The 13,818-nt window shown below is 40.3% G+C and overlaps 1 protein-coding gene across 4 annotated transcripts in view; it reads right to left on the reverse strand.

Annotated features, from left to right (window-relative positions):
* Positions 1-13,581, reverse strand: part of LOC139154351 (disco-interacting protein 2 homolog C) — a 416,316-nt gene extending 402,735 nt beyond the window's left edge. For 3 of the 4 annotated variants that reach the window (XM_070728823.1, XM_070728822.1, XM_070728826.1), the window contains exon 1: positions 13,274-13,452. In XM_070728823.1, coding sequence (XP_070584924.1) covers positions 13,274-13,358 — 85 coding nt within the window. In that variant the 5' untranslated portion in view covers positions 13,359-13,452. Of the gene's footprint in view, positions 1-13,273 lie in introns of all 4 variants that reach the window. The other variant, XM_070728824.1, reaches the window with a different exon arrangement.
* Positions 13,582-13,818: the final 237 nt, after the last annotated feature.

Here is a 13,818-nt window from a genome sequence, read left to right on the forward strand (position 1 = left end):
TACAGTGGGGGCGTCCCTCTGACCTTCCTGCCAATCAGCTCTGTTGGGAGAATTGGCACTAGGCTTATAGTTGGGGTCACCACAACATGAGGCACTGTATTAAGGAGTCATGGCATTAGAAAGGTTGAGAACCACTGGTATATGAAGCTATTACCAGATATGGTAACTTTTTTCTGTCTTCCAACAGGTCTAGATTAGGGATGGGGAACTATGGCCCTTTTGTAAACTTCAACTGCCAGAATTCCTGAGCTAGCATAAAGGAATTCTGGGAGTTGAAATACACAAGTCATAAAGGAGCCATAGTTCCCCACCTCTGGTTTAGATGATACCATTTCCGCACACACACGCTTTTCATTAATAATACCATTATGTGAAAAATAGATTCTCATCTCCATATTTTTTTTTAGTGAATAGGAAACAGCAAGGCTTCTTTCATCTAGCGGATCTACTTTCCACATAAATTATTCAAGGACTTTTATTCTTTATATTGTGCTTAAAGGATATCTGATTAAGCATTCAGGTTTAATGAACAGGCTGACTTCTTTCTTTAATGGTTGAGAACCTCTCATCAAGTTAGTAAAATCGGTAGGATTTGCTAAAGCAAAAAGCTGGGTGCACAATATTTATTTCTTTGAACACACCCTCCCCAACAAACACACACACACATCTACCCACATGTATTCCTTCACCACTGCTCATTACTATTCATGATAATATTCAGAGATGTAACTACTATAATACCTATTCTCAGCTCTATAATTGTTCAGAGAAAGAGTAATGATTTAAGAAGTATTGTTGGAAGATTAGAACTTCAGAAATAAGTTAGTTTATATCTCCGAATCATTGAGCTTTATGATACTTTATTTACTTATTTAGAAATAAGTTAGTATATATCTCCGAATCATTGAGCTTTATGATACTTTATTTACACTTTTTATTCTTAAAACAGGCATAGTTGGCAAGCCTTAGGGAGTTAGCCAAGGCTTCCACCTTGAAGTAGTTAATACATCCAAGTATGTGGATTGGGTCTCTTCCTATGCACATAAATGGAATAACGCCAGCCATATTCCTTTCTGGACAGCTCTTATTTTTGCACTGAAACCATATTTTCCCTACCGCTGAAGGAATCACAAGTTCTGACATGTAACAAATACAATAATAGAATAGAAAATAGAAACTAAAAGATAGAATTAAGGGTCTGAAAGTACATTTGAAAAGTTTTAAAACTACCGGTAGTCCTTGACTTACAATAGTTCATTTGGTGACTATTTAACGGCACTGAAGAATGTGACTTATGATCGTCTTTCACAATTATGACCTCTGCTGCTTCCATATCACCATGTGATCAAAATTCAGATATTGGGCAAATGGTTCTTATAGCTGTGTCCCAGGGTCATGTGATCCCCGTATGGGACCGCTTGACAATGGGGTCAAGTCAATGGGGAAGCGAGATTCACTAAATAACTGGGCTACTAACTTATCAACTGCTTACGATTCACTTGACAACTATGGTAAGAAAAGTTGTAAAGTGGGGCAAACCTCACTTAACAGAAGAAAATTTGGGGGAGCAAGTGTGGTCGTAAATCGAGGACTACCTGTAGATGGTATAATTAGTCCTCAATTCAGGCCAGAATTTCCATTGCTAACCAAGGCATGTCATGTTAGGTTTTACGATCTTTTATGCCAAAATTGTTAAGTGAATCTGCTTTTCCCCCACAGATTCGCTTCTTGGAAACCATCTGGGAATGTCGCAAATGGAGGTCACATGATCCCAGGACACTGCAACCGAGGTAAATATGTGCCAGTTGCCAAACATCCAAATTTTGATCACATGACCATGGCAACAGTTAGAAATGCAATGACCAATCATAAGCCACTTTTTCTGCACTGTTTGAATGGCTGCTAAACAGGTGGTTGTACATCAAGGACTACATATATACCTGTGTTTGCCCTTTGTTCTTTAAAACTTCTGAAACATGTTTATTAGAAAACAAGCCTTGTGATATATGTGATACAGGATTCTAATAGAAACTAGACAGGAGGCGTTATTTTAACCTTGCATTTGCACAAAATCCTTGACCGTTATCAGTGCAAACGTGGGTCCTATTACTCTCACTCACAAGTTACAATTTCCTGCTTTATTAACAGCAGGACTCTACAAGTCTTCAGATTCCATCATCAACTAATGCTTCAGAGCAGGAATGTTAGCACCTGTATGCAACACCTTAGAAGCAGCTGCACCTTTTTCTTCTGCTGGTGCACATTCTCATCTGCACCACAGCTACTCTAAGGTGTTGTAGCAAAGTGCTACAGGCGTACTGCAAAATACTCTTCAGAGATTGTATGCTAAACATTGTAAAGCCCTGATTAGAAGTATCTGCACACATAAGGCAAACAGGTAGAATGTCATGCCAAGTGGAGTTTTGGCTTATTCAGTAGTACTTTTAAATAAATACCTGTTCTATTAAATTCAAGTATGGTTAAATGCCAAGGAAATGTCAGATTGTAAATCTCATGAATTACAAATCAGGCTTGGCACATAATTTCTTGCAATGTACACACTCCACAAAAAAACAAAACAAGTAAGAGGAAATGAGGTACACCGAATAATATATACAGGTAGAATTGGGTTCATATGTCACATTAATTCATAATGTAATTTTGTTTTAGTGTGATGTTGAAATCTACCCAACTGTGACTTATTCAATGAGCCACAATTAAAAATGGTGGTTTAATTCAATGGGTAAAGCTAACCACTGAATGTAATAATACTAGAGCAGATATTTTGTGGCGCAAAGCATCCTACGTGGCCATGCTATGCTAATTCATATATTTAGGAAATCTTCACTCTGGGAATGACAGAAAAACAAATTTAGTCCAGGTTTTAATTATAATCACAATTGGCCAAATGCTTTAGAAAAAGCCCTATCCAGACATTCACTGTGAAATTTGATGTAATCCACATATTTGAATTTGTAGAATAACCTGGGGATATAATTGGCTACAGACACTCAAAATGTAAACTAAAAATAGAATTACAACATCTGCACAGCAGCGAGGTTTCTTCCTTCAGCAAGTGTCAAATCCAGCTAGCCTGATCCAAATTTTCAGTGTGTCCTTTGCCAACCAGATATCACTTAGATGGGGCAGCAAATAGCTAAAAGTATTACAACTGGACTTTTGAATTCAATATATCTAGAAATTCTGTCTGAAGAAGTCCAAAAAACCTTAAAGGTTGCCAGTTTTGGGAACTGGTCCAGATAGTATCAAGGTAAAACTGCCTTAATTAGATCAAATCACTTTAGTCTTCTTCCTAATATTTTCTGTAGTATCAAGCAGAAAAATGATCCTGTATTTTCCTTAACTGGTAGTTCACTGAATAAACTTTGCTGTTAGAGATTCTTTCTAATGGGAATTGTGGTAATACCAGCATAGGTGGAGTGTGATGTTTTTTACCCTTATTTAATTATATGATGGACAAATGATTTACAAGAATGTCCTGTTTTAAAAAGCATCTCTCTTCAAAGTCTACAGCTTTCCAGCTTCCCACACTTCAATTAATTCCCAACAGAAGATCTGACTTGTTTTTAAGTGATGGTGCCACCATTCCCATGAATAGGCAGTCTTGCCTTCAAAAAATGGCTGAAGAGTTTCTCCTTTGCAAGGGCAGTGTTTCTCAACCTTGGCAGTTTTAAGATATGTGGACTTCAACTCCCACAGCTCCCACAAGTCATCCATAGGTGAGGAAGGTTGAGAACATTGATCTAGAGAAACTCCATTTCTCTATCCAAAAACGTAATGGAGAATTGCCAAATACAATTTTATGACCAGTTCTATGTTTGATAAACTGGCTGCCCTGTTTTTCTCGCTACTGTTGTCTCTTGGGATTCAAGAGAGTGAATGCATTCCAAGTGTTGAATATTTTATATTAAAAGACTCAGGAACATGACTGAAGGACAACAGAGATTTCTGTAACAAATGAACTAAAAGAAAAAACCGTGTAACACACATAGGTAATGATTTCTGATTCGGTCCTCTACTTACACAAATGTCATTTTTTTTAAAAAAAAAAATGTTACTCCATTCCTTAAAAGTCTTCCTTAAAAGCTTATGTAAAACAAAACATTTTTTTTAAAAAAACTGTGACATAAAACAAAAGCTAAAACAATAATAGCAGCAAAAGTGGGAAAAAAACATCAAATAACACATTTTAAATGGAAATGTTCTATTTTATATTAAATAGAGCTCAAAGAAATCTAATTTTCATTACAATTTTAATCACAATGGCCCAATTTTATGTATTACAATCTTGAAATAAGAAAAAAAAATAGAGTATAATAATTACATTATTTTTAAAAAATACAAAAGAGGGGTTTTTTCATGGATTAATTTATGTTGCTTCAAAAGTATTGAATTTTGAACTAAAATTCCATCTAAGGGGCCTTTAGAATGGTGTTGAACTACCGAAATTTTATTCATTCCAGATCGATCTTCTTACCCAATATGGTTAATCCAACAAGACTTCAAAAGATTCATCAAGCCAGCCTATAAAAATAGAATTTTTCCAGCAATTCAGTCACATTCCTAATGTAAACAACAATTTCTCTGCCAGACAATTAATCAAGTTAAATTCTGCTTCAAATCAAGAATTGTAAGGTTGTCCTAAAAGTTGAATGAGAATTCATTTTTTATTCATTTTAAGGGAACACCTCAACGATGAATCTCAGAAAACCAGCACAGCTTAAAAAATATTCCTAAAACAGTATTTTGTTTATAAATGTGATGACACTGTGTCTTCATTTGTTTTATATACTACATCTAACTCTCCTGATTATAAAGATTAACTTTATTTCAGAGGGCAGAACAATCATTTTTGAAATACAAGCTATTTGTAATCCATACCACAATATTAAACTTAATATAAAACTCAACTGTCTGACAAATTGTCATTAACAAATTTAGGCAAAACTTATTTCTTGCAATCTGCAGAATGATTTCCGTATTTTTCTAGGAAGTTCGTCTAGCTTCAGCTGATTGATCAGTTACAACCGTACCTGAATCAGGAAATGTACCTCTATTTTTTTAAAAAAATCTCTTTTTATTGGTGAGCACAAAATAGAACATTTTGCTATTTCAAACCAGGAAAGAAGTATACCCCTATCACATACATCATTTTTTAAATACAAGCTATTTGTAATCCATACCACAATATTAAACTTAATATAAAACTCAACTGTCTGACAAATTGTCATTAACAAATTTAGGCAAAACTTATTTCTTGCAATCTGCAGAACGATTTCCGTATTTTTCTAGGAAGTCTGTCTAGCTTCAGCTGATGCATCAGTTACAATTGTACCTGAAGCAGGAAATGTACCTCTATTTTTTTTTAAATCCCTTTTTATTGGTGAGCACAAAATAGAACACTTTGCTCTTTCAAACCAGGAAAGAAGTATACCCCTATCACATACACCATTTTGCCAGTCACATCCACTCAATCCACAAGAGCAGAGAGGCAGTTCCTGTTCCCTAAGATGGCACATCTGCTGGGACCCAGAAGAAGGGCCTTCTTCGTGGTGGCTCCCTCTTTGGTACCTCATCATTGAGAACTGGCCCCCACTTTTTCATAAGCGTCTGAAAACTTGTTTTTGCCAGCAGGCCTAGGGTACCCAGAGTGTGATGAAGCCCATAAAATGGTTCAGTTAGTGTTGTGGCATATGTGGTGGGTTTCTTAAAACTTTCTATAGTATATCTTTATTGCTTGTAAGCAGATTAGAGTCTCTGAGAGCAAGAAGGGGGCTGTATAAATTTCATAAATAAATAAACAAACAAACAGAGCTGGCTTACTGCAACCTTTGAAAATGATCATGAAGCTTCAGTTGGTACAAAATTTTGACAGTTACTTTGTCAAAAGCTATTGCAGAATGGCACCTGTTTTGCACCAGTTTCCATAAACCTCTAGGATTCATTTAGCAAAAGTCATTTACAACATGGCAATGGGCTACATTATCCAACACCTTATCATTTATTTATTCAGTTACTTATCTGATTTGCATCACACAACCTAGGCAGATTTTCAGCGGTTTACGTACATTTAAAAAAATATAAAACAGTGTTTCCATTGTATGTGAATGTGTGTGTATGTTAAAATCAATAAAAATCACACAAAAATGAATCAATAATTGATGGCAACACTCACAAAGGCTCTCCGAAGCTGCTGCTATTATTATTATTATTATTATTATTATTATTATTATTATTATCATTTTTACTATTATTATTATTATTATTATTATTATTATTATTATTATTATTATTATTTATTAGATTTGTATGCCGCCCCTCTCTGCAGACTCAGGGTGGCTAACAACAATGTTTTAATAGCTTATGAAAAACCCTTAATAAGGGGGCTGACTGAATTTCTGGAAAAAGGCTAATTATAGCAGAGAAAAAGAAAACAATTCTACCCCTCCTATACCAGTGATGGCGAACCTTTTGTTCCTTGGGTGCCGAAAGTGTGCATGTGTGCTATTGCGCAGGCACCCATAATTCAATGCCTGGGGAGGACGAAAACAATTTCCCCCATCCCCCGGAGGCCCTCTGGAGGCCGGAAATTTATTTCCCAACTTCTGGTAGGCCCCAGTAGCTCGTATTTCACCCACCCTAGGCTTCAAAGGCTTTCCTGGAGCCAGGAGGCTCCCTGGAAGCCAAAAAGGCTCTCCTAGAGTTTCCGTGCAGCCAAAAATCAGCTGGCTGGCACACATATGCACGTTGGAGCCGAGCTAGGGCAACGGCTCGCATGCCTGCAGATATGGCTCCACATGCCACCTGTGACGCCCGTGCTATAGGTTTGCCGTCACTGTCCTATACCAACAGATACACTGGGTTTATTGAAAACCAGATCTCTGCAGGAGATAAGAGAGGTATGGATTGGAAACCTGGTCCTCTTAGTGGCAAGCAACACACTGAGAACAAAGTGCCTACATAGATGCACCTGGCACTCTTATTTTGGGTATTTTTAAAAAAAAATAGAAAAAGTACTCTTTAATGGGCTTTTCTTCCTAGCAAACAATTTCTGGCAACTTATTTCTTTTTGTTTATAAAGTCAACTTTATTTAATGTGGTTATTAAGGGATTTCTATGTTATCTGTTCCAAATATGGTTTTATGACTTGTTGACCAAAGTTGCTATAATAGGGCAGTAGAGTGGGCAAAATAGCAAAATAGCTAACTAAATAAAACATACTGACGTCAGATGGCTGAACAGAATTAATGCTTCCTGCTTCTTATACCCACACAGGTAAAAGCACAAAATTAAACCCCACTGTAATCACTCGGGCTAACTTTCATGTAATGCGATTAAAATACCACTTTTTCTTCAAAGATGATAATGCTGCTGCTGTACTATAATCCAAGGTTTTATAGATCTTCCTTCTTCTCAAAATAGATGACTAACTCCTGTGAAGTTTACAGCCATGTCCTAAAATTATGCTTCGGTTCTTTCCTGAAGAAGGGGCATGTAGCATATCTAATGCATTTTCTTCTTCTCCTGAACTATTAGATTTGGGGACACAGGTTGGCTGCCAGATAATGTAGGATAGGCTATGCCATGAATTCGATTCAATGTTTACCTTTTATGTTGTGAAATAAATGAAGTTTAGGGCTAATGGACATAAAGGAGCATTTGAATTATAATCGGTCACATGTAGGGAAACTACCCTTTTTCAAGATGGCTGCCACAGTAATTGTGATCAGTCAAAAAAAACCCACACAATTTACTTGAAGACAAACAACTGAGGATTGTCCTGGATACTCAGTGTAATCTCCTGGAGATACTTCCTATATGCATTAATTTGCATTCTTCTAGATAGGAAGTGATCGAACCAATCATAAATTGGGCTATCTATTATGTCTGGGAAGTGAAAAATAAAAATACAGGTGGTCACCAGATGGCAATGAAGAGGAAAGGATGCTGAATTGTCTATCTCTTGCTGCCATCTAGTGCTTGTTTGGATTTTTACAGTCCAGAAGGAGTAGCCCAGATTTGAATATTGCCGTTCATAATTTTCTAAGAGTTCGCTAGAAGAATTATTAATTATTTGGAAATAATTAATTGGAAATAATTATGATTCTGGAAGCCAATCTCCTTTTCTTTTTCTATGAACTATATACCGACGGGTACAAGTAGTAAGAGAAGGAGGAACAAGAGAGGGGGGAACAGAAAACTTACAGATGCTATAAGACATATTTACACACCCATGGAGTTCAATGTTGGGAATCTGAGATTCAGCGGGCTTTTGAATACAGTTTCCTTTTTTTTTAACACACTCTACCTATCTCCAAAGTCAGACAGAAGAATCACACGTATGTCTGTTTCATTACAGTCTTCCCTAATTGGGATCATTCCATATACAGTAGTCTACAACAGTGATGGCGAACCTTTTTTTCCCTTGGGTGCCAAAAGAGCGTGCATGTGCACTATAAGGCCCACACCCATAATACAATGCCTGGGGAGAGCGAAAACAGCTTCCCCTACCCCCCGGAGGCCCCCTTGAGGCCGGAAACAGCCTGTTCCGGTGGACTGAGTAGGTTTCGCCCTCCCCAGGCTCCAAAGGCTTCCCCAGAGCTGGCTGAGGGTAAAAACACCCTCCCCCTTCCACCTGGAGACTCTCTGGAAGCTAAAATTGCCTTCCCAGAGCCTCTGTGCAATCCAAAAATCAGCTGGCTGGCACATGCATGCATGTGTGGGCACTCGCACATGTGCGATAGCACATGCATTTATTTATTTATTTGTTTATTATTTATTGGATTTGTATGCCGCCCCTCTCCGCAGACTCGGGGCGGCTAACAACAGTAATAAAACAGCATATAATAATAAGCCAATACTAAACACAGTTCAAAACCCATTATTATAAAAACCAAACATACATACAGATATACCATGCATAAAATTGTAAAGGCCTAGGGGGAAAGAGTATCTCAGTTCCCCCATGCCTGGCATCCTCTTTTGGCACCCAAGGGAAAAAAAGGTTTGCCATCACTGTCTTAGACTTAATAAGTAGAATGACATTTGAAATGTGTCTCTCCAATACAGGCAGAGGTGGGCTGCTAAGATGGAACGGTGACATGTGCTCGCTCCCGTGGCTGAGTGCTAGCGGAGTCCAGCACAATTATGCTACTGCACCTGGGCAGGTAGCAAAATCACGTGCGGACACGTCACCGTTCCACCTTAGCAACCCACCTCTGAACACAGGGGTGTCCAACTGGCAGCCTATGTGCCAAAAGTACCAGGTCATGCCTACCCCAGGCCATGCCCACTCCAGCTCCATGAATGGGGGAAAATCACGAAACATTACATGACGGCAATGTGATGTGGCAAGTTTGACACCTAGCAGGAATCTATTGATTTTGCTAGATAAAAAACTTCAGTAGGAGTAGGGAAATGCTGAAGGATTTTTTTTTCTTCAGGCGATATTATTCAATTAAACAATTCAGCACAATGGAAGAGAACTAAGCAACTTGTTGCACTTTGTATCAATCAATATAGTCGGTCATGTTCGGTTTGCTAATTCAAAATTTGACTTGGTGCCCACTGGTTCGTCACACAATTTTTTAAAAAAAATGTACATAATGCTGCCTCGTTTATCAGTCCCCTGCAGCTATTTTGGGTCACAAGTATGTCTGTGTCTGGGAAAAATCACAGTAACAGTGTAAGAACTTAAACTAGATTTCAAAATGTCAGAGGTTTAACCTACAACTTCTCCAGATCCTGATGATGATTTGCCCAGTCCTGATGATGATTTGTGCAAATCAGAAATAGTAACAAACAAACCAGATGATTCAATTAACTGATTTAGAAAGAGGCTTCCTATATCCCTATATGGGACCTAGAATGAATCATTTTTTGGGTCATGGGCATTTATTGCTGTATAGGTAAGATCAAATAATGCAAACATTAATGCACAAACATGTTATGTACTGTAAAAAAAATCGTGCAAGTTATAAATTTCTTCATTAACAAAGAGTAAGGTCATAAGCCTTTAAAAGAAAAAAAAAGCTTCTCAAAATCAATAGCAAGGAAAAAATATATATTCTGAAACTCCCATATGAAGCTGGGAGCTTGATAGCTCCATATTTTTAACTAAAGATAGTTTCCCCTGATTTCAACAAATTTTTATATTTAAGATTTTTTATTTCAGTATTTTTATATAAACCTAATTATTTTACAAAGTTGCACATTCTTCTTTCATTTTCTTTTTTAAAATCTTGAATATTTTTAAAGCATTTCTTAAAAGTTCATTGCATTATATTTTTGTTATGTCTGTAATACAGCTACAATTTCATTTTCCTTTACATTTATATCACCTACATCCTCTGTCTATAATCTTTACCAATCAGTGCTAGGATACCTAATCACTGGGGCTGATGGAAGATGTAATCCATCTCATTCAGGAGGACACCAGACTGGGGACAAACTAAGAGAAATCAGTTTTGGTGTTCTTGATGGAACCCTTTTTACCAGAAGCATTAGGGAACGGAGGAAGGGACAGAGAAGTTGGGTGGTGGTGGGTTTTTGGTTTTTTTTAGTCAAGATGAAAGCCACAAAGTTCTATACATTTTTTGGTAGAACTGTTACATATAAAACGTATTGCTCATTGAACAAGACATTTAGAAAAGTATACAATGTGCCTTCCCAATGTGATTTATGCAAATACCACAATTTACTGAAATATATAATGTGTTCATATTTAAGAGTGAAAGCACTATTTTACCATAGTTCCCAGGTATGGTAAAACACTTTTTTTACCACAGTCCCAGCTGATTAGTTTTTCCTAAAAGCCGCATGAAAATGAAGTTACAGAATCATTAGAAAAGGAAAAATTATTGGAAAACTCAAACCTTATCAGCATTACTGTCTCCGAACTAAATATTACTGATTGTTCAGTAACTCCTTAAATGTATTTATTTACCCAAGAGTAATTAAAGTAAGTTATCTCTTTTAACACACTGCAGCTTACTTCTGAGTAGAGGTCACAGGAATTGCTGGATTGCAGGATTAATAGAAGTTGGAAACTGAACAGAATAGTCATCCAATCCCCGCCACAGAATTTCCTATACTGTAGTTTGTTTTGGGAGGAAAATCTTTTTTGGACTTACAAGTTGGACAGGCTACAAGGGTGCTTCTATCACAGCACATTGTTTTTGCACACACACACACTATTCAGATCTACAAGTGTGGTTTGTGTGTGCACAAATTCACTTGCCTGTCCCTGTCAGCTGAGAAACAAAACAAACCCACACCTGGATAAGTCAATATTGCTTTAACCCCTTGATACAGCTGCTGCCAATGCTGCCCACTCCCCTCTGCCCTTTTACATGATATTGGAATGCAAAAGGACTACTAGCAGGCCCAGTAGTTTGCCCACTCCCCCCCCCTCCTAGTGTTAAAAGGGAAATAAATGCACCAGTTCTTCCACACTAATGGAAATGGCATGAGTGCTTTTAACTTTCTGGCTACAGGCCCTTCTCAAACCGTTACACAAGAGGAAAAAAACACTGGAAAGAGGAGAAATACAGGCTGGGGGGCAAAAGTATCCCATTCCTTAATTTGGAGGTTGCAGGGTTATGTCCGGCTTCCTTTGACTTTCAAAATGGGATGGGAACAAACCTTTTCCAAAAGGAAAAGAAAGGCTCCACCCTCCCCCCCCCCCAAAAAAAAATTATAACCCTCCTTCCCCTCTGCCCCCACCCCAGCATTATTTCCTTAAGTACTTGAAAGATTGGCTAGAAGTGGAGATTTTGACTGGAGCCAGAGAAATAAAACTGGGGAAAAGGAAATACAGTACGTCAAATCGGATTGAAAATGTGTGAGCTTCAGAACAACGTAGTGTTTGGACTGGCAAAAGGGAAAAGGTTCTGTAATACACAGCAGCCACACACACACACACTTTGCGTAAGACGTGCATCATACCATTCAACGGTTATTAGCCCAATGCAAAAAATAATAATACAGTCTTAAGAAATCGGCAAGATTTATTTTTTTTTAATGCAGAAGGAACTTCCCAGGGCCCACGAAAGGACCAAAATCTTGAATAATTGCACTTATTTCCCATCAAAGTGTGAAAATAAGCCACCACAACCTCAACCCCAAACAATCTTTTATTCTTTCTCTGTAATAGGTAAGAATAATCAGACCGAAAACTGGCACTGATGGTGCCTATCCAAAATTTGATTGAACAGGGAGCCACTAGATCCTTCTGTAGATAAGATTCCAACGAGCAAAGGAATCCTCACATTAGATTAGACAGGAGAAAATGCTTTTGGGGCTGGGGCTGGTGGAGATTTCTTTAAACCAAAACTGTATTTTTCTCCCTCTCTTGGCAAGGATGAGATTCCTCATAAGCCCAGCCCTAAAGATTTTCCATTCTCTGTAATAAAGCACACAATGCTGGAACAGCATCTCTCCCTGCCAACATCTCCTCCTCTTCCTTCTATCGTTCCTACCACTGTGGCAGGAAGAATAGCAAAAAAAAAAGGGGGTGGGGAGGAAGAAGGAAAGGGGATTTATCACCGAGCAGAACACCCACCCTATCTTGAATACACAACCACTCCAAACGGTGCTAGCAAAGACAACAGCCGCCATCGAGGATCGCTTCCCCCACCCCTTCTTCAGCGCAATGACATTAATAACCAGTTTCTGAAGAAACTAAGAAAGAACGAGGAATAAATGCAGCCTGGCCTCCGCTCCCCTAGGACCCAGAGCTCCAAGTGGAAAGAGCGAGAGAGGAAAGAGGGGGAGGGAGGAGAAATCTCAGCAGGGAATCTTTACACACACACACACACACACAAGCACACACCCCATTTCTTTGGCGATGTCACCCACATACCAGGAGGAACTGACGCCCACAAGAATCAACTGACACATGCCAAATCTAAACACACCCACCCACCCACACGCGGGGTGGCGAGACCCTGCACACTGCAGAGGAGAGACATCCATCCACCTTTCCAGGTAGCGCCTGCACATTTACGCGCACCCCAGCCTCGCGCCCTCCAGCCGCCCCGCCGACTCCCTTCCTCGGGAGCACCCACAAATTCCCCAGCGGAAGATGGGCGCTCCCGCCGGACCTCCCCTTATCGTGGTGGGGTGCCCGGTGCCGGCGGGTGCCGTGCGCCCCGAGGAGGCACCGCGGGAACCAGCTCGGGCTCTGGCCGCGGAGGTCTCGCCCCGCCACCACCAACACCTCCCCCCCCCCACCGCGCCGGCTTCTCCTTACCTTCCGATAATTCCAGCTCCAGCTCGGCCAGCCGCGCTCTCACCTCCAGCGGCAGAGAGAGGCTCTCCAGGCTGCGATCCGCCATAGTCGATCCCGGGAAGGGCGATCTTCTCGCTCGCCCCGCGCCCTTCTCTGCCGCGCCGGGTGCGCCCGGGGGTCTTTGTTCGCGACCCGCGCACACAAGCACGCCGCCCCGGAGGAAGGACGGGAAAAGGAGAGGCGGGCGGGCGGGCAGGCGAGCGAGGGGCAGAAGCACAAAAGCGCCCGGCCCTCCCCACCCCCGCGCGCCGGGCTCGGGTGCCCGAGTGATCGCGCGGGCTCAGCTGGGAAGGAGCCCCGCGACGCGCAGCGCCAGCCCTGCCCAGCCCAGCTCCACCAGGGATGGGCTGGAGGAGGGTATGCAGAGCGCTCTCCCTCCTCCCTCGCCGCCGCTTTCAGTTCAGCCCCGCCATGGTGGCGTGGCTGCTGTTGCGGCTGCTGCTTCTTCACGCCGCGTCCAGATCCGGGCGAGTCTTTGGCGGGGTGGCACGGAGCCGAGCGGGCCC

Source organism: Erythrolamprus reginae, chromosome Z (assembly GCF_031021105.1).
Source record: "Erythrolamprus reginae isolate rEryReg1 chromosome Z, rEryReg1.hap1, whole genome shotgun sequence".
Lineage (NCBI taxonomy): Eukaryota > Metazoa > Chordata > Lepidosauria > Squamata > Dipsadidae > Erythrolamprus > Erythrolamprus reginae.